This window comes from Aptenodytes forsteri, unplaced genomic scaffold (genome assembly GCF_000699145.1).
Source record: "Aptenodytes forsteri isolate BGI_AS27 unplaced genomic scaffold, ASM69914v1 Scaffold349, whole genome shotgun sequence".
NCBI lineage: Eukaryota > Metazoa > Chordata > Aves > Sphenisciformes > Spheniscidae > Aptenodytes > Aptenodytes forsteri.
The window spans coordinates 4,367,762-4,387,166 of record NW_008794452.1 but is presented as its reverse complement, the minus strand read 5'-3'; the positions used below and the strand labels follow the sequence as shown (position 1 = coordinate 4,387,166).

Genomic DNA, 19,405 nt, shown 5'->3' with positions numbered 1-19,405 from the left:
CACACCGCCCCCCCCCCTGCCACTGGCCGGGCCAGCAGCCTGCTTTTTACCTCCCTGTTGCCCTCGAGCACACAGCGGCAGCTAACATTAGCACTGGAGCAAAGTCCCCTTGCAAACAGCTTTGGAGTGAGCCACTTGGCACCTGCAACATCTCCCTTGGCCTGTCCCGGGTATTTTCGGTGCTCTTCGCCGGCTGGCGGGCGCCCACGCTTTGCGCAAGGCGCTTGGATGCCGCCGGGCGCCGTGCCCCGCCGTCAAGCCTGGCGGCCGGTGCGACTCGCCCTCATTCCTCCGGCCGCCGCAAAGCTGCCAGGATGGGCAGCACACGCGAGACCCACGTCGCGGGGCCCGGACGTGCGTCAGCAGCTGACGCAAACCAGCCCGGCCATGTGCACACAGCCCAGGCCTGGGAAAAATCCTCCACCCCGGTAGCGCACTCACACTGAATCAAAGCCGTCGCCGTACAGTAGCAGCGCAATGTGCTCTTCGGGTTTCCCCAGCCAGCTGGGATGTTTTTGCCTTGCTTTGTCAAGGCGCTGATTTATGCCCATATGTACCATATACATTGTAAGCACAGGCACGCAATGGTGTAAACACTTCTACCAAACATCTGTACACAAACCCATCAAATATGCAGAAGCTCCCTGCTGCAGCCCTCAACATGCATCCCAGGCACCCCGTAGGCAACCTGTCAGGCCCTGGTCTGCATGCAGGGTGCCATTTGCCACTGGACCTGTTATTCGGGTGCGGCCTGGCAGGGATGGTAAAGGTCACAGTGGGACCATTACCTGATATAAATCAGCACAGCCACAATACTTTTCTCCTGCGTCAATCTGTGCTCTGGGCTGGAGCCCGCCATGGTGCATATCTGCTCCTGTGCAGTGCTGTCCATCCATTCCTCCCTCTAAACTCTCTGTCTTTCCCATGCATTTAATCCTCAGCATCCTTCTCTGCACATGCTCTTGTCTGGGGAAGAGGTTAGTTTATCCCTGGTTTTGGATGAGGATGGCCGTACCGAACAGCCAAGGCTTATCCAGGGCTGGGATATAACATTTGGGATGTAATATACAAGCACCATTATTAATGCTTGTGCCACCAGGACTCATGCACACCTGGACACAAATGTTCACCTGTTTGCACCTTTGGGGAGAGCTCAGCCTCCAGAGAAAAAAACCCACAGCAATTCTGTGTGTTTGGGGAATTTCCTTCCATCTTTCAGTCAGTTTAAAATAAAAAAGCTTGAAATAAAAAGTTTAAAATAAGAAAGCACATAAAAGGACAAAGAGAGGAGCCCTGGGGCGTCCAGGAGACAGGCCTGAACATGGCAAGCGGAAATGATACAAACAAGCAGAGGGGTGCAAATAAATAGGCCACCCTCTTGGAGAGCACTTGTGCCCATCATCGTGCCTCAGCACCTTCCCTTTTTAATGTATTGACTGTTTCTAACCATATTTTGGATAAAGAGGGAAAGGCAGTGGTTTTTGCCTTCCTAACTCTATCGGCATGGTAGCACCATAAGGATGTGCTAGCCCCTCCATCCATTTTGCAGCCCGGGCAGCACTCGCAGCTGTATTAATGATTTACATGATCCCTCCTAGTCTGCACTCTGGCAACAACAGCAGGTTCATTAAAATCAATTAAATACTTCTTAAGAAAGTCAGTTTAAATCCCAAATGCAGACTAAGCCGGATGAGTTGATGCTTAGAGGGATAAGGAGCATCCTTGCTCCCTCTTACCATCCCTCAGCCACGGATGTCGCAACCTCCAGGTGACAAAAGCCAAGGTGGGGGTGACTCCTCGAGCCGCTCTGGGCACTTGTGTAAGAGCACAGCTGCCTACGTGTTCGGAGAAAGAGAGTTAAGCGACCAAACAAACTGTTTGTTTGTTTTTTTCCTGAATTGCTCATCCCCATCTATTCATAACTGCTCACAGAATCCGTGGAATTCATTGTGTGGTTTGCATCTTCAAAACAAATGAAACAACAGTATGTCTAAACCAAACAAACCCCAACCCAAAATACAGCCAGCAGGCCAGGGCGCATGAGCAACCTTCAAGGCTGAAGTGTGTGTACACTCTGGAGGGCCCAAAAAATGTGGATGGGGGAACATATTTAAATCTCAGGGAAAAGTATTTAAGCAATGATTATGCTGCAATTTTTCTTCCAGATGTGCCGTGCCGTGGGGATGCCGTGCCAGCAAATCGCATTTTCTGACACGGCAACGTGCTGCTCTGGCTGTGGTGGTGCCGGATGCCCATCCGCAGCAGCCCAGGCGCTGTTCCCTCTGGAGCTCGGCTCACCAGCCAGCCCGGCCGCGAGGGCTTTGCCAGTGCATTCAAGGGAAAAAGGCAATTCAGAAAGCTCAAACCTTTTGGCAAGGAATGGCTGCTTGAGACAAATGTCCTTTTCTCTGATTTTTTGGTTAGAGGTTGTCAAAAAGCTGCGTTTAGACACTTCTAAAGCAGAAAACACCTTTTGCATAGTCAGCATAGAAAACCATGCTGACTTATCATCCTGAAAAGGGGTCAAACACAAAACAGTAGCATTTCAACTAGTTCAATGCACCTCCTGACAGGCCATGGGGACGGGTGTTTCATTGAGTACTCCCACCTCACGTTTCTCGTGGCTCTGAGCCAGGGCCACTGACATGGCTTGTGGCTGCCAGCATTTAAATAGCTGGGGTGACCTTTCCACACCCTCACCCCCCGCCAGGGATCCCAAACACCTTCTCCACCTCTTGGGGCTCAGCAGTGTGTTCAGGCTTTTAATTTCACAGGAGCCCTCAGATCTGTCCAAGCAGCCCCAGCAAGCTGAAAAAGGATCGCATTAAAAATGACAGCAAGAAAACATAAAAGCCATGAAAACAACCTGGCAAGAGGCGGAGCAGCCCGTCCAGGGTGTGGGGAGAGGGGAGCAGGCAGGACTCAGGCACTGACCCCCTTTTTGGCTCACCTCCCCAGAGGCATTTGGGGAGGAGATAAGAATCCCAAGGGAGAAACGGATGCATGCACTTGGATGCAATATCCTGCCCGGGTGCTGCGGGGCCATGGCTCAGCCCGTGCTGCCCAGGGGTCTGCCCCTGGTGCAGCCATCCCCGCCACCCCCTCGTCCGCCAGCCCGGGTCCTGCCCTTCCCGATGTTTCCTCCCTCTGCCGGCTGCCTGTGGGGCCAGGCATGGGTCGGGACGTGGGAAATCCTGCCGCGTCCCGCCAGCTGCTCCTGCCGGCTCTGGGTGACACATCCTGGGTGGGAGCCAAAGCCCCGCTGCAGCCCCACACCGTTTCTTGCTGGCCTCCTCCAGCAGCTGCCGCTGTGCCAAGGGGTCCAACCGGCACGGGAGGGGTGTACCCAAGGGGGCGAGCAGGATGCCTGGACCGAGTGTGCACACCATGTGGCCCACAGCCCTGGGGTACAACTGGGGCCACTGCTGCACCTTTGCTCTGGCAGGCCACCCTGCAAGAAGGGAAACAGCAGCAACATTTTTGAGTTGCGGCAGCTCCTGCTGGTGTTTCTGTAAGGTCAATCGGAGCTGAAGAGTGGCCAAATGGCATTCCCTGTGCCCCGGGCTGGGGCAGATAGGGGACGTGGGTGAGGTTTTGTATGAGAAGAAATGCCCCAGGAGACATTCCCTTGCAAAGCCTCAAAGACATTCCCGAGAGGACCCCAGTTCCTGGCCAATGCCAAAATCCTTGCAGCTGCCCCACACGAGCCTCCAAGCCCCTGTAACAGCAGAAGGTCAAAGACATTCCCGAGAGGACCCCAGTTCCTGCCCAATGCCAAAATCCTTGCAGCTGCCCCACACGAGCCTCCAAGCCCCTGTACAGCAGAAGGGCACACTGGTTTGTGTGCACCCCCCCCCCCCCCGCCAGTCCCAGTCCCCAGGAGCCCACGGGGCCAGAGCTGCGTCCTCCTGCAGCCCAGCTCCCTCCTCTGTCCCTGAGTGCTGCCACGGGGAGGGATGGAAAAGCTATTCGGCATCCCTCCGAGCCACTTCCCTGCTTGCATGGCTGACTGCCTCCAGCACTGCAGGCTCCCAACCTGCCCAAGGAGAAACCGGACCAAAACAAGCATTGCGGGGGCAGAGGGAAAGGAGCCAGCCTTTTTTCTTCTTTTTTTTTCGGGGATGTTGAAGACTGGAGCAGAGAGCCAGCAGAGTGAAAAACAGCCATGTGGGGACTGTGAAAATAGGAGCTGAAGAGAGGAAGATGGGAAAGGTCTAATAAAGAGAGTCACAGTATATAAAATACACAAGCGCCCACCTCCGCCAGGAAGGCTGTGGGAGGGGGTTTTGGTGGTAATCCCTGGCTGTTTGAGACTGTTCAGGCAGACAGGGTCTGGATCTGCAACTGGGTCTGGATTAGACAGGAAAGCCTAGGTTTTCACCCTGTCAACCTGAAACACAATGTTTTTCCCTCGCAGCATTTTGTTATTACGTGGCAGAAATCAAGGGAGGTCAGTTGGGCGTGAGAGGAACCTCCAGCCTCGGGTAGCTCTCCACCACATCCAGATCCCATATGGAAAAGAAACATTTCCCTCATCTAAGCAAAAGTCACGAGGGGAGGCTCGCTCCTAGAAATCAGACCCATGGTCCCACCAGCATCTGCTCAGCCCCAGAAAAACTCCCCAAATCTCATCCTAGCACGCAACGACCTCGGATCAAAACCTGTGCTGAGCTCCCTGTCCACACTTGGCCCTGGCATGGCACAGGGTCTGGGAGTGGTGAATAGCTGGGTACAGTCGTTGCTGCCATTGAGGCTTCAGGGCCCCTTCCCAACCTGTAGGACGTTGTCCCAGATCAGTCTGGCAGTGGGGACAGGAGGAATCACACAGGTTATCTATCAGACGAAGGGAACTGAGTCATTAATTACCCAGGAAGGTTGTGCTAACCCTGGGGGTTGTGTCCTCCCCACTGAGACACTGCTGGAGAAGGCCATTGCAACCTCTGAGCTCAAAAAACACAATGCCAAGGAGCAACATCTCGCTCACAGGTAGTCACACCCAGCCCCAGCCCAAGTGATCTGAAGTAGCAGCTTCCCAACCGAAGGAAACTTATATTTCCTTATCGTTTGCCATAAATACAGCTGCGCTGTTTTCCTGACCATGTCATTTCTACGGCCCTTATCACACGCGCTCAGATAGCCGCAGCACAGTCACACACTTCACAGTCTTCTTGCTCCCCTATTCCCAGCTTTTCCAAACCATTTACGTTCACAACCCTCTGCATCCTGAAGCTCTTCTATGGCAATGGGTGACCCTGCCTGGGACCTCCACATCCGTACTGAACAGGTCAGCAAATGAACTTGTCTTCCTTTTCCCCTTCTTTGCCATGCAGGGACCTGGCTCACAGTTAGGGATGAACTCAAATGTCACTTCTGATAAACATTTATTTTTGGTGAGGAACATGATGTGTTTATAGGCGGTGGAGTGGGCCAGTGGAAAGCAATGGGCATGTGCCAAGTCTTGCAACATCTTGGTGCTTCTCAGTGCTTCTCAATACCTTGGTCTCCCGCAAGGGTCACGTTGTCTGGTCCTTAGGGCATTTTAAACACAAGGGAAAAAATGCATTGGGGAAAAAGATTCCCAAGGTCTCGGCCTGGAAGAGAGACCATGTCGAAACAGCACGACAGTGCTTTCAGGTGGCCTGCATTGCATCAGCCTGGAGACCAAAGGGAAACACCCCAGAGCAAAGGGTCTGAGATGATACAATGGCTGGCTGAAGGTGCCTTCATTTCTGCACTGCCCAAAGCCAATCAAGAATTCACCTGCCACAACATCAGCTTCATTTCCCTCGACGGATTAGCTGGCAGGGTGGGGGAAATTTTTACAAATAGTTTCTGTGTCCGTAGGATATTTGATGAAGACAAGCAAGTTTGACAGGTAAAAAGGAAGCCTGCACCTTTATGAGACATTTATTATTATTGTTCTCCTGAATCAAAGCTGTCCTTCAGAAATACTATGAGCTTAACGGAATGAGCGGGCACCTAAGCATTATGAGAAATCCAGCACTGACAGCTGCCGTGGCTTCACAAGGGATGTGGGTATCTGTAACCAAGTATTATGAACTTGATGCTAAAATATTTGGGCGATTCATCTATCACACACATGGTGTAGGGGGTCACATTCAGATGGCCTCAAAAATCAGTGAATCCTTTTTTTCTCTGCTCTGCATTCAAGTTCTAAGTTTCCTTCTCCAAGCTGGCTCAAAAACACCAGGAGGATATTCATTCCTGTGGTTTTATGGCATTTATATGTCAAGTCTAGGCAGGAACTTGAAAATGGAGTAGTGCTATGATTTGTGTTCCCATTGAAGGGAAAAGGTTGAAATTTAAAAACAGTTGAACTCAGTTTTGATCTGATCATTGGAGAAGAGATACTTAGAAGACATTTTCTTTTAAATTTAAACCAAAATAGTTCCTGTTGTTTCTTTCTGGGACTTAAAAGAAAGTCTAACAGTCCTGATCTGGACTAGTCAAATCAGGCATTTTCCAATGTTATACAAGTCTGGATCCTGGATTTTAGTTCTTTTCCATCACAAACCTGTATAGCTTTACCTCTTGCTTTTACAAGCTGCTACCTTACAAATCCATTGTAGTCTGACAAGAAACTGTACCTCCTATGTCTGTACACAGGTCTAAATACACTGATTACAAGACAATGTTACCTACAGCAAAGACAGACCCCCTTCATCATGTCATCCACCACTATCCCACTGTTGGCCATACTTAAATACACTTTGATATGTGTATTACCAGACACTGTGAAAGACCTCACATTGGGCACCAAAGAGAACCAAGGGAGAAACCACAGAAAATGAAAATGCCGCTTTTAGATGCTCAGACACAACTTTCCCTGCCTCTTTCTTTTCAAGATGAGCTTCAGCTACTCAGTTTGGACATACACATCCAAACTCTCCCAAAACTTCATCGACTTTGGAAGTGAGTGGTAGCTGGCACTTCTCTATTTTTTCTACACAGTCAAATGCATCAAAAGACAATGAGGAAGGCTGCATGATTCATAGCAATGGAATGAAATGCCATTCACAAATGTTTTTTCCATAGCAATTTGTCACTTATTGTATTGAAACCACTTCAGAAGATGTGTCTCAAAGAGCCTTTTGATATTCGCATGATTAAAAACATAATGCAATTAAGCAATCCCATAATATTTCTGTATGTTATATGAGCGGGACCTTGAGTGACCACTTCATTCAGCCCCCTGATAAATGGCTGCTTCTAACAGAAGGCTGTTATTCTGCAAGATGCCTCAGATAGTTGTACAACACCAAGGAATTCAAATCTTCTCACCCCAGAGGCATTTTGGCTCACTAAAATTTAGCTGTCCAGCTTTGGTGTTGGGTTTAGCCTACGTGTCTCAAACCTTCTCAAATCAGCCAAGAAAGATGCACCTCCCAAGAGCCATTCTGCCCACTTCAAAATTGATGTCTAAAATTAATGGGAACATTTGCGCTTTAGATGTATCTTTCTCTCTTTACTGACTATCTAGATGTCTACCTGGATGTCTATCACTTTTCCTGTCGTCATATGCGGAATTTGTATTTACATATGTACCCAACTGGATGTGGGTACATATGTGTGTAACACACATCTCCATATTGATTTCCTATACCTCAAGTACACTGTTACGCAAGTATGCATAACTTTGCATTCATATACCACACGGCACTAAAAAAGCTTTCAACAAGATGTAGACGAAAAAGGCCCTTCCAAAGTGCTAGCTGTCCCAGATCCCTACCTGCCGGGCAGTTGCATCGCTGGTGTGTGTCTCGAACTTCTCGATGTCTCGGCAAGTGGAACTTTAATTTCTGTCAAGGGAGGAAAAAGAGCAAAAGGATTCATTAGTACTGTTGAAACCAAAGCCTCAAATTCTTGGAAAAGTGGGACTGGGGGATGCTGCCCAAGTAGAGATGGGAGAGAGAGCAGAAGAGTTTGGGAATGAAGAAAGGCATTAAAGTTCATAGTCTTTTAACTAGAAATGTGGGGTTTGATTGGAAGCAGGCTGAGGGAGTTTCGTAATGGCCTCCAAATGTGGTCCTCCTGACAGGCATTACAAAATCAAGAGCTAGCAGTGGCGAATAAAGAGGTGACTGTGTCCTCATGAGAAAGGCGTGTTTCTCAGAAGATCCACTCAGCAGATGAAAAATGGAGATCTGAAGCAGGTACTCTTCCCCCCTGCAGCAGACTCCTTATGCTCACGGAGACACCTGGACAGACAGAAGGGTCCCACTGAAAAATTGCGGCTGAAAGGTGGCCTGAAAACAGCAACGGCATTTCCTGAAACCTTCAGAGGCTGTGAAGCTTAATTTTTCCCCAAGTACAGAACAAGACAAAACCTATCAAGAGCTTCCACAAGATGGAATCATGTCAAAATGTTCATTTCCAATGAGTTTGGATTTCTAATGGTGCCGGCACGTCAGTCTCCTGCTCTCTGGCCCCATCTGTGTATCTCTTAAAGGGGCGACAGAGTCCACCTGAGGCCACCACATCTTCCCTCACTGGAAGTGTCATTAAAATTGACCCATGTCCTCAGCAAAATGCACTTTAGGGACAGCATCCATGCCACACTTCATAGACTTTATTAAAATAACTGTGATTTAGTGAAGAAAATGCAAATCAATCCAAATAAGTTATTCATTAATGCCTGTGAACCGCACTTGGTTAATGATTTGAGATGACTTGAGAAGACTGAGCTGCCAGGATGCCTGTGCTGAGGAGTCACTCCCTCTTCCCTTCTAACCCTCAAGCCCAACTGTTCATCCCGGTTGCATCTTCTTATCGTCCGACCTACTTCGCAACCAGGGCCAACATTTCAAAAGAAATGGCATTATCTTGGGCTCAACAGAAGCCCATGCCCAGGATCATATAGAAATGACTTGGTTTTCACAAGTAAGTGAACACCTTCATGCAAGAAGGCATCAGTTTGGGGAAAATTTCTTTTAGAGAGGAAAAAAAAATAAAGCAACATATTTCTGCCTGGGATGAGGGAATGCAGAACTGGCTGGAACACTTCCATTTTTCACTTTGAAAGGACTGGCTTCCTTATTGCAAGACAAAATCAGTAAGGGTTGTTGTGACTGACTAGAAATTGAATATTTTCAGAGCTTTTTTTTTTTGCATGGTAGACTGAAATGTTGTGATAGTGAGTTGATTTGATATCAGAGCAAGGAGAGGGTTTCACGCAAGGAGAATTGCCAGTTCCCATACACCATTTTATCTGTGTTTACCTTCTCAGTTTAAAAGCACAGATATATGAATCTTTGCGTTTGGGCACGTTCCCATCTAGCTGCCACCCCCAGATGGCATGGCTCTGCTCCACAGCACTGCCTGGCTTCGAACACTTCGTGCTAATGGTCAAACATGGGCACAAATAGGACAGCGGAGCCTTTATTTGGATACTCGCACTGGTATGTAGACATACGCGTTCCCGTTTCCATCTACACATATGCCAACCAAAATGTCTGAACACGAGACTGCCACATTTGGGTGGGGTTCCCATGTTTGGGAATTGGGCTTAGCACAGGGAAGGGGTGATAGTTCACACAGGCAGGAGCAGAAAGTGATTACCTAACCAGGGAGGGTCCGACACACTGTAGCGGGGCCCTTTATAAGACAGAAATCTGCAACGAAACATGCAACAGATCCCTGCCCCACCAAGTGCAGAGGCACCCCAGGGGCCAAGGGGGAATGTCCGGGGGGGAAGGCAGAGTTCAGGTTTGCTGCAAGAAGCCTTGACTGGGTTGCTCTGCTGGCGCGCAAGTTGAGGAGCAGCAAACTGGACTTAGCAGGGGAAGTGATGACCCAGCAGGACTTGAGTGCAACCGGGAGAGGAACAGGAGCGATAGCATTTCCCCATGACTTTATCTGCAGAGTCGGGGTAGTGGAAACACCTGGGACAACTGAAATAGCCTTTTCAAGGATGGGAGCCCCTCGGGAGGGAGGTGGGGGTGCTGCTGGGCAGGGCTGGGAGCACAGCCCTGAGCACCAGTACCATGCAGCCATCGGGCATTCACTAGCATTGGGCATTTTCCCCATCCCTGGCCATAGCGGTGCTTCCCTGGAGCCCAGGAGCTCTACACATCCCTGGGGAGTGCGAAGGGCAGTGGTGCCGTGGGATTGCTCCCCTTCAGTGGGAGGCAAAACCTGCCAGGAATTTAGGAGTGCCTGGAGTTCAGTTTCCTGCACAGTCTATTAAACAAACATTGACTGCAACAGAAAAAATCCTTGGCTTCTGGAGACCTCAGTTCAACTTTGGGTTGAGATGGCGAAACAAAATGAATTCCCAGCCTTTTCTGCTTCCCTCATTACCACTGTGCAAAATACCGCCTGGTCCAACAGAAGCCAGCTTTGCTCAGGAGAGCAAAAAGAAAGGGCTTTCCTCTAAAACTGGCCTTTCCAAGAGAAAACTTCCATTCCCAAGCAACAGAAAACCATTCCATTTTAGGGCAAGGTTGACTTCTGTAAGCAAAAATAAAAGAACGTGGTCTCTGGGAATCTAGTGTTTGCGATCTCCTTTCTGGGATCTGGGGTTTGCTTTTTCACATGGGGGACACCTAGAGCATGAAACATCAGAGCAGCAGCTGGCTACCTCTTGCCCTGGCAGAAATGCTGAAAACACTTCTTACAGAGAGGATCAGCTTGTCAGCATAGCCTGCTTTCTCTTGCCTGTCATGTTTTCCAGTGACATAACGGCTGCACCTTCCCCCTACACCTATGAAAATGGCCGGAAAAGCCTTTGCCAGCACTGGGGTCACAGCTGACCGGCTCCCACGTGGAGAATGTGCACCTCTGTGTATTTAGGGAGCCATCACACATCGCTGAGTGCGGAGGAAAGGGGAAAACCCTGTCGGCAAGAGGGCAAGGGCAGGAGGGTCGGGCTGAAACACATGCTGGAAATGGGCAATAAAGTTAGCACAGGCTTTTCCCGTGGGTTTTGTTAACTCCCCACTAGCATGACAGGACAGGGCTGGCTTGAGTGGACAGAGCAGTGAAAGCAAGACCTCTTCTGCCATTAAAGGACCATGGCTGTGGCCTCCTAAACCTTGCAAGTGCCTGTCTATTTTGGACAGGCGCTTGAGATTAGGTGAAGGAGAGGGCACTTCTTCAAAGGGGGCAGATTAATAGCTCTTTAGCAGACGTAGTTGTTTGCAGTCACCCGGGGAGGTGAAATCATTTCCCACCACTATCTCCAACAGCTAAAAGAAACATGTCTCAAATAGATAATCTATTACAACCATCAGGAGGATTTCAAGGGCTGGTGGTTTTGTTAACTCTCATTGTTTTATCTCTGATTTAGCTGTTTTTTCTTAAAGGCCCAGCTCCTGGAATCACAGGACCATGTGGCACAGAGCAAAAGCAAGCAGCGAGCCCTCCTAGATGGAGCAAAAAGCTTGGAAATAACACCATCTAGGTTCAAGGATTGCAGGTACCTGGAAGGAAACAGGACTTAGCTACCAGAGGAATTGGAAGAAAAAAATAGATCTCATGATTTTGGGGTGGAAAACACTAAACTAAAGATCAAGGCAGGGGATGCTTAAAGCAATCTTGCTGACCCTGGGAAGCAGAATTGAGCAGTGTGGTTCAAGACACTGAAGCAAAAGGAGGAAAAAAAAAAAAGCTTTAAGCTGGGAGGGAAAGGGAGTTTTCAGGTGTCCCTCCTTTGCTCACATAAGTAAGGAGAGAGTTCCAGGGAAATAAGCCTATTGGGAAAGCAGTGAGGATCAATGCTCCCTCCCCATCCGTGGCACAGCCCCTGAATCCTTTTCAGCATCACTAAAGACACAAAAAATACCTTCAACACAACTCCCTGAGAGGCTGAGCACACTCATCACGGTGCAAGGGGCAGCTGATCTTGCCCCAGGCTTTACAGGTTAACTGCTGTTGTGTTACACACACACACTCTTCTATCTCTACAAGCACACAAATTCTGTTTTTTTTTCCTAGCAGCAGCACTGAATTCATCTGCTCTCCACCCTGCCGAGCTTTTGGCAAGCAAAATAGTACCAAATGTTACCCAGCAAGGGAAAGGACCTTGTTTTCTTCTTTGGAAAGCTTTGCCATTCCTGGAAATGCCAGTAGTGAGTTTATTTGTGCTCTTCGTATTAATTTCTTATGCCCCATAAATGCAGAGGAATTCCTATGTGGAGCTAAAGTTCTCCCTGAACTACCTGCTTCTGGCCCATTCTGCACAGATGTTTTTGTGGGAAAACTTAGTCAATTCGTGTCTGGTAGAAAATTCCCCTCTCGTATTCGCTGACACCAGGCAGAAGTTCACACAGCAGCGAGTGAAGCAGCACTGGTTGGGTTGCTTCTGGGAATGCATCTGCTGCCCTCTCCTTGCTCATCCTGAACTGAGATGGAAACACTGCCACAGCCAGCCGCGGGTGTTCCAAAACTAGGCTCCAAGACCGGGAAAACATCTCCACCAGCTGGCTTAAAATTAACAGTTTAAACAAACCAACCCAGCTCCTCTCCCTGACAGTTTGCTTTATTTTTCCTTGTCCAGAAGAAGGGCACCTAACAGGACTTTGGCATTTTGCACTTTTCAGTGCAATTCATACGGTGTCCCCACGGCTGCTCGCAGACCCCTGGGGAGCTCAGGGGCACACCTGGGCACAAACGTGGCACAGTCTGGAGGGCACCACGCGCTCCAGCTTGGAGCACAGAGCAGTATGGGGACTTTGCTTCTTCACATCCCTCCAGCTGATCTTCACAACCACCAGAGCTAGAAATGTGCTCCTGTGCCCATGGCTCCCCTCACCTCCCACCTCCCTGCCTGGCTCAGACCAGCTCTTTCCAAAGCCGGGGTTTCTTTAAAGCTTTGCTGTTTTATTTTGTGATGGATAACACTGAGCTGGCAGCTGTGAAACCCATTAAGGTCAAAACACCAGGAAACTCTGCGAGGATGTGGCAGTGAGAGGCAGCAAGGATCTGAGCAGGGAAGAATGAATATCCCACTTTCACGTCCATCACGGCAAGCCCAGCCGCAGCTCCTCTCCCCCCAGTCCTGCTCGGCACTGTCTCTTGCTTTCCTCGTTTTTCTTCTCCCATTCTTTCCCTGCTCCCCTTTATCTTTCCTGTTTTTCTCCGTCCTTCTTGTTCCTCATCAGCCAGTCCAGGAGACCCATCCAACTTAGCCCCACTTCAGACCTAATGAAAAGGAGGACCAGGGCGATTTGTTTTTCTTTCCTAAGCAAAAGCCCCATATGCCACCCCACCATCTGTCCGCCAGCAGACACCCACCCTGCACCTCAAGCTGCTTGGCCCATGCCAGTGCCTCTGGCTGAGGTGCGGAGGTCTGAAGTAGCTGTTTTAGGAGCTTAGCTGAAGTGGGTAGCAGAGTCAGGGAGGGTCTCTCCCCAGAGGGCCCAGCCCTCCTCCCCCCGTAGGCAGCAGACCTTCCCATGTGTAAAGGGACAGGAGACCTGGGCCAGGCATCCCTGCTCCTCCACAGGCTCCAGCACCTTTCTTCAAGCTATTTTTGAAGCTGTAGCCCAGCGGGGAGCTGGTAACCCCAGTGGTAGCTGGGAGCAAGTGCTGGCCCCTCAAGAAGTGGTTCCTGCCCCATGGCTGCTCCCCGTACCGCCTGGGGGGGGGCTGGGGCCACCCCCAGGGGCTCAGGAGGGGCTGCTCAGAAAACAGGCGTGCTGCTGGGCACATGGGCATCATGAGAGCCCCATTTCCTTGCTAAGCCAGGCTATAAAAAGGCAGAAAGGTGCCGCAGCCAGCAGAGCCAGCAGAACACAGGGGGCCATCCGGCCCCGGGCACCGCTCCCAGGAGGCGTCCTGTGGCACGTCTCAAATCACTTGGTAGAGATAAACTGCGACTTCCCAGGAGACTTATGCCAGCAGCAACAAGGGGAACACTGCACGTTATCCCCTGCCCGGTGGCAGGGAAGGAGTCCCTGCGCAAGGGTGCAACCACTGGGCACGGGTCCAGCCACTTGCAACAATTCTGCCTCCCCAAAAAGCTTTTCTTTGTTGGGTATTGCCCCATGGACCCTGTCTCCCCCTCACTCCTCATCCAAAGAGGCCACTCAAAACCACATCCCCCAGCTCCTACGGTGTTTTCTAACTCAAGGTCCACAGCTTTTGGCTGCAAACCCCAGTCGATCCAGGGAGTGCTCCCACAAGACCCATAAACGGTAGCCAAGCCTGTCAGCTGTAGGTTTAAACTCCTCATGGCAGACCTTCACTGCTCCTAGAAAGCGTGGAGGGGTCCCCAGGTCTCCCCGGTTGCCAGGCAGCGCTGCCCCGAGGCAGGTCCCAATAGCCACCACCCTGATCATTCCATTCCTCGCCTCGTTTGGCAATAGCAGCACAGCAGATTTTTTTTCAGACACAAACAGTTTTTGGGCTAGCCCTGGGGATCTCTGCAGCCCGTCTCATGCCAAGGCTGGAGTAAACAGAGAAAAGGAGAGGTGGGTGGAAACGGCCCCAGCCCTGAATCTTAGCCCTGAGCCTCCTCCAGAGCTGTGGGAACAGGTCAGTGTGGACCTGCCTGGAGAGTTCAGAGACGGGAGCCACCATCTGCTCCCTGACGCATGTCAAAACCGCTTCAAAGCCCCAACGACGCGAGGAATCCTGCAGGATACTCATCCTGTCCTGGGCAGAGGAGCCTGGGCAGCCCCCAGCAGCATCAGCACAGCAAAGTAAAAGGTGTCAGCAACAAAAATCTGCACTTTTGGGCCCTCTTTATTGACCTGCTGAAGCTCAGGCTTCTTCAGCAGCAGCTCTCCCCCATCCTCAGAGGAAGAGCCCGCTGGCTCCGGTGGAGTTTGGATGGGGCTCAGGCAGGCATAGCACAGCCATATGCTCTGCACTGATGCTCTGGCAGTACCAGAAACTACCCTGGCAGTGCCAGTGCGTCTCATTTTCCTGAGCCAGGAGCCGTGGAAGGGTTCGGGGCTGGCACAGCGGCAAAGCCAGCCTATCACGACATTGGTGTGTTTGCAGCTACCTCCTCCCATAGCCATGCCGGCTGTGGCATGCCTTGCCTGTCCCTCTCCCGGGGCTCAAACCTACACTGAATTCCCAGGTTTAACCTCTAGCTCTAACTCTTTTGGCAGGCAATGCCACCAGTCACCAAATAGAGAGGGCTGGCAGATCTTCCCTCCCTGCCAGGACCAAGGATGAGGTTTCCCCCTATGCAAAGTGCCGGGGCTCAGCCACAGCATGGGCTGGGGCAGAGGGAAGCAAACGCCAGGCAGGTTTGAGAGGTGGGAGGGACCTGAAGGCACGGGAAATTCAACCTAGCAGCATCACTTGTGCAGAAATACATTTTTAAGGGAGGAAAAAAAATGGATAATGCAACTATGCGAGCATGCACGTGGTTAAAATCTATAGTACTGCAAACTGCACATGCAAAATGAAAGGACACCGACCTCGTCAAGCAGTTGGTCAACTCTTCCCAAAATAGCTGTCTCCATTTGGTCTGCTGAGAGCCAGGCAGGGAGCTGTGTGGGTCTGTCTGCTTCCAAGTGGGACACCCGGGACTGCAGATCGGAGGTCCGAAAGTACAGCAGGAGGCTCAGCACCAGAGAAAGCAGGGAGACGCCGGGCAGCCCCGAGCCCAGCAGGAGAGGGAGACGGCAGCATCGCTCCCCGTCGCCGGTCCTGGGGGGAGCCACACACCCCCTGTCAAAAGCTGCTTCACCGACACCTTTCCAGCTCTTCTCCTCCAACATTCCCTCCCTGTCCTGAGAAACAATAAATAAATAAATAGAATAAATAAAGCCTCACTCCTACTCCAAGAAGCACAATCCAGAAGGCACAGAAAAAGAGCGTCCAAGGGGATCCCAGTGCCAGCAAATGACAAATAACAGCAATAATGACAGAAGTGGATGGGGGGGGGGTGTCTTTAAAAAATAAAAACAAACCACACACACATAAAAGGGGTGCAGAAAAAAAGGATCCAACTGCAGCAAAGGGGGGGTGGGTGGAAAATCTGATGAGGATTTTTTTTTCCCTCCTGTGTTTCAGTCTTTTGGTTCGCTGGTAGATTTTTGTTTCCTTCTAAGCTGCCAGTTTCAGTTCCTTCGCAGACTGGCCAGGAGCTCACACATGAAAGTCCCCATTAGAGAGAGGTAATTCTCAGCTGCTCCAGCGACGTTGTGCTCTGGCTGATCGTGGCTCCCCTGTAACATGACACACTCCCTCCGAACTACGGGGCTGGGATGAGCGAGCTGTGCGGCTTCCCAAAGTAACCTCCTCTGCTCGCCCTCTTTCTCCACCTCTCCCTTGCTGCATGATTTATTTATTTATGCAAAGCGCCGGGGTGGGATCGGGCAGTGGGACGCCCCTGTCCCGCTCGGTCCCCAAACCACCTCTCCGCCGCCAGCCCTTCCCTTTGAAGTGACTCTCGCCGAGGTTATTTATAGCGGCAGGAAAAAGATTGTAAAGCAGAGGCTGGGCTCACACCAGCCTACGTCTTTCTTTCCTCCCCGCAGCCAAAGGGCACTTTACCGGATGGTGCAAACGGGCTGTTGCGTCCCCCGTGCAGACCCCAGGGCAGCCCTGAGGCACCAGCGGTGAGGTATTTTGACCCCGATATTTTGAGGAGAGCAGCCAGGCAGGGTGAGAACCAGAGGGAAACGTCTGGCAACAAGAGCTGGCAGCTGAGGGCTCTGCAAAAAACAAGCAAAGGGCAGCAGGGAGCAACACCCCAGGCAGGCAAGCTGCAGTGCGAGGGGGGAACCTTTTGGGCTTGATTTGGGCGTACAACCTGCCGAGCCCGGGGGCCACCAAGGGCATTCAAAAGAGTTAATCTGCTGAGGTCTTCTAGTGAAGTAGAGCTTCCTGTCACCTCCTCCATGTCCTGCCGGGCACGAGGCGCCAGAGAGAAAACCCCCTTGCTGGGGAGCAGTCTCCCCAATACGTGCTGTAGGGCAGCTCCGAGCCACGCGTCTGGGAAACAAAGCCTCTTTCTGTTCTTCAGGAGCAAGGGAGGCCCACCTCTCCCAATTTTTCCGAGCACGACATACAATATTTTATCCTCCAGGGTGACATGCAGGCTCTGCTGAGCCCCTGCCTGTCCGTCTGTCTGTCCTTTGATCCCCTTCTTGAGCACATACAGCAGCGAAGCAGCACGGGGCCCGCTGTGGTGCAGTCATTTAAACCTGGGCAGCAAATTGGTCTCTTAAAATCTGGCTCCCTTGTGGCTCTTTCGCTGTCATTTACACGTTTTAAATGAAGATTTTGCGTGCAGTCTGTGCTGGAAATTGCTGGCAGAGAAAACTCATATTCATCTCTCCCGGTCTCCGTTTCAGAGGGCTGGAAGAAATAGACCTTCTGGGAGCAGGTTAAAGTGAGCACGAGCTGTTTCTTCTCCACCAGAAAAACCCTTGGAGGGCCCGGTAGCACACAGCCCCGATTCTTTGAATGGCCTCATGCCTTTCACAGCCACTCGCTTCCTGAAACGGGGTTCTAGCGTCTGCAAGGCAGGAAATCCTTTCTTTATTTCTTTTAGCAGGTTTCTTGTCATCTCGCTGCTCAAATTTGCGTTGCTGCTCCGGCACGCATGGAAAACACCCCTCTGATGGCTGCAGCCTTTCAACAGTTTCTCATATGAGCGGGGCAGAGACATGTAACGCACAGAGCCGGCTCATGCAGGGTGTCTACTCATTTGGGAGGCACAGCCGCCCCAGTCTTCTACCCCCTGCTCGGTCTCTTCCCAGCTATGCCTGGGTTAGCAACCTATTTCTTTGCAAAGGGAAAAGGAGTCTTTGAGGCTGTGGCTCTGCCAGAGAGAAACCGTGGTCCATGGAGTTACCTAAGATGCCATCTGCCATCACAGCAAATAAGTGGACAGTGAGAAATGAAGGGGAGGTGCTTAGAGACTGATAATACAGTGTTTGGGAAGTGATCTACATGGGGAAATAATGGTTGGCAACTGGGATGCTGGGCATCCTAGAGAGCTCTGAAGTACACTACTTAAAGACTGGTGTTGAACTACTGATGGCTGCAGCTACCTGCCTGTGTTATACATAGCTTCACCGAAGGCGCTCTCACTCTCTCTCCCCCCTCTTTATACCAGCCCAAGCACTAAAATCACAAAAATGCACCCTCTAAGCTGAAAATGGAAATCTGCTGGGTGTCTACGTTTCATTTCCCCACACTGGCTGGGGGGAGCTCTCTGCTCTTTCGCTCTGATTTGTGATAGAGATCCTGCTGTCCAGACATGAGCATCGCCTCAATGACTCTATAAGTGCCTTTTCCTGCCTCCCCACCAGCCCCTCTCCAGCTGATCAGTTCATTTAGGGGGTATGTCATAGCTGCTGCAGGCTGGGGAGCTGCAGTCAGCTGGGCTTCACGCGGAAGCCTTAGCTGCAGATGTGCAGGAGGGTAATTTTTCTATCCGTGAGGCATTAAGGAGCCCTGTCATCCCATGCCAATACAAATGGACTAATTTAGCTACAAACCTGAGCCAACTGCGCATGTCAAGTCTGCAACACTGCTCGCCAAACAAGCTGCCTCCAGAGACGGGCCCCGGCACGTGGAGTCATCTCATCGCTCCTTGAGTTGAGCACGGCCGAACCTTCAGCTCTCTTGGCAGCCTCAGAGGAGGTGGGTGCCGGCCTGAAACCAGTCCTTCTGCAAGTTCGTGACTCTCAAGGCTTGTCGAGTAGAAGCAGATGCTCAGTTGCAATCAAAGGGAGTGTTTTCACTGACTGGTGACTCTTAGAGCAGGCTAGACTGCCCTCGATACGCCAAGCTTGAGGCTATATCCCTCTCTCCTCAGGGAGGTTGGTGCAATTCCTTACAAGGACAGTAACCACACACTTCCACTGCTTCTAACTGGTCCTCCGGGGCGGTTATGGACCTCAGCTCAAACATGCAATGAAATCTGGAGCAAATATAAAGCAATAAAGCAGCTGAACCACTCTGTACAATGAAAGAAAGCATTTCACATCTAGCACGTGGCACTGGGTCAATTAACGCACTGGACATGGTTACGTACAGGTATGCAAGCCTCCAGGTTTGTCAGCCTGTAGCTGGTACTGGCACTTTGTCCTTCTCAGGGGCATTTGTACATGGGCAAAGTGCCTTACGGAGAGGTTGCCCAGTGCTGCTCTGCAACTGACAGACAGTGCTCACAAAGAGGCATGATGTGTGGGGATTCTTTGCAGGGCACAATGTGGTCTTATTGCAAGGGACCATAAACCCTCTTTGACCCCAGGTAGGTACCGTGGGCATGAACCACTCCACACCGCAGGGCAGAAATGGAAAAGCTGGGCATGGATGAGGTTCTCGCTTCTATGTACATGGTTCAAGCCAGCAAGGTATCTACAGCAGGTCTTCATTTGGCCTGGAAAGGGGTGGGCAACAGCAGCAGCCTTCCTCACTTCCCTTCACTTCAAGCGGAGCCTTTCATAAAAAAAAAAAAAAAAAAAGA

General features: G+C 50.9%; 1 protein-coding gene across 1 annotated transcript in view; it reads right to left on the bottom strand.

Moving 5' to 3' along the window:
• COL13A1 (collagen type XIII alpha 1 chain) overlaps positions 1–15,698 on the bottom strand; it is a 99,107-nt gene extending 83,409 nt beyond the window's left edge. Inside the window, exons 1-2 of the mRNA XM_019474922.1 lie at positions 15,396–15,698; positions 7,751–7,820 (exon numbers count right to left, since the gene is read on the bottom strand). Coding sequence (XP_019330467.1) covers positions 7,751–7,820; positions 15,396–15,698 — 373 coding nt within the window. The remainder of the gene's footprint in view (positions 1–7,750; positions 7,821–15,395) is intronic.
• Positions 15,699–19,405: the final 3,707 nt, after the last annotated feature.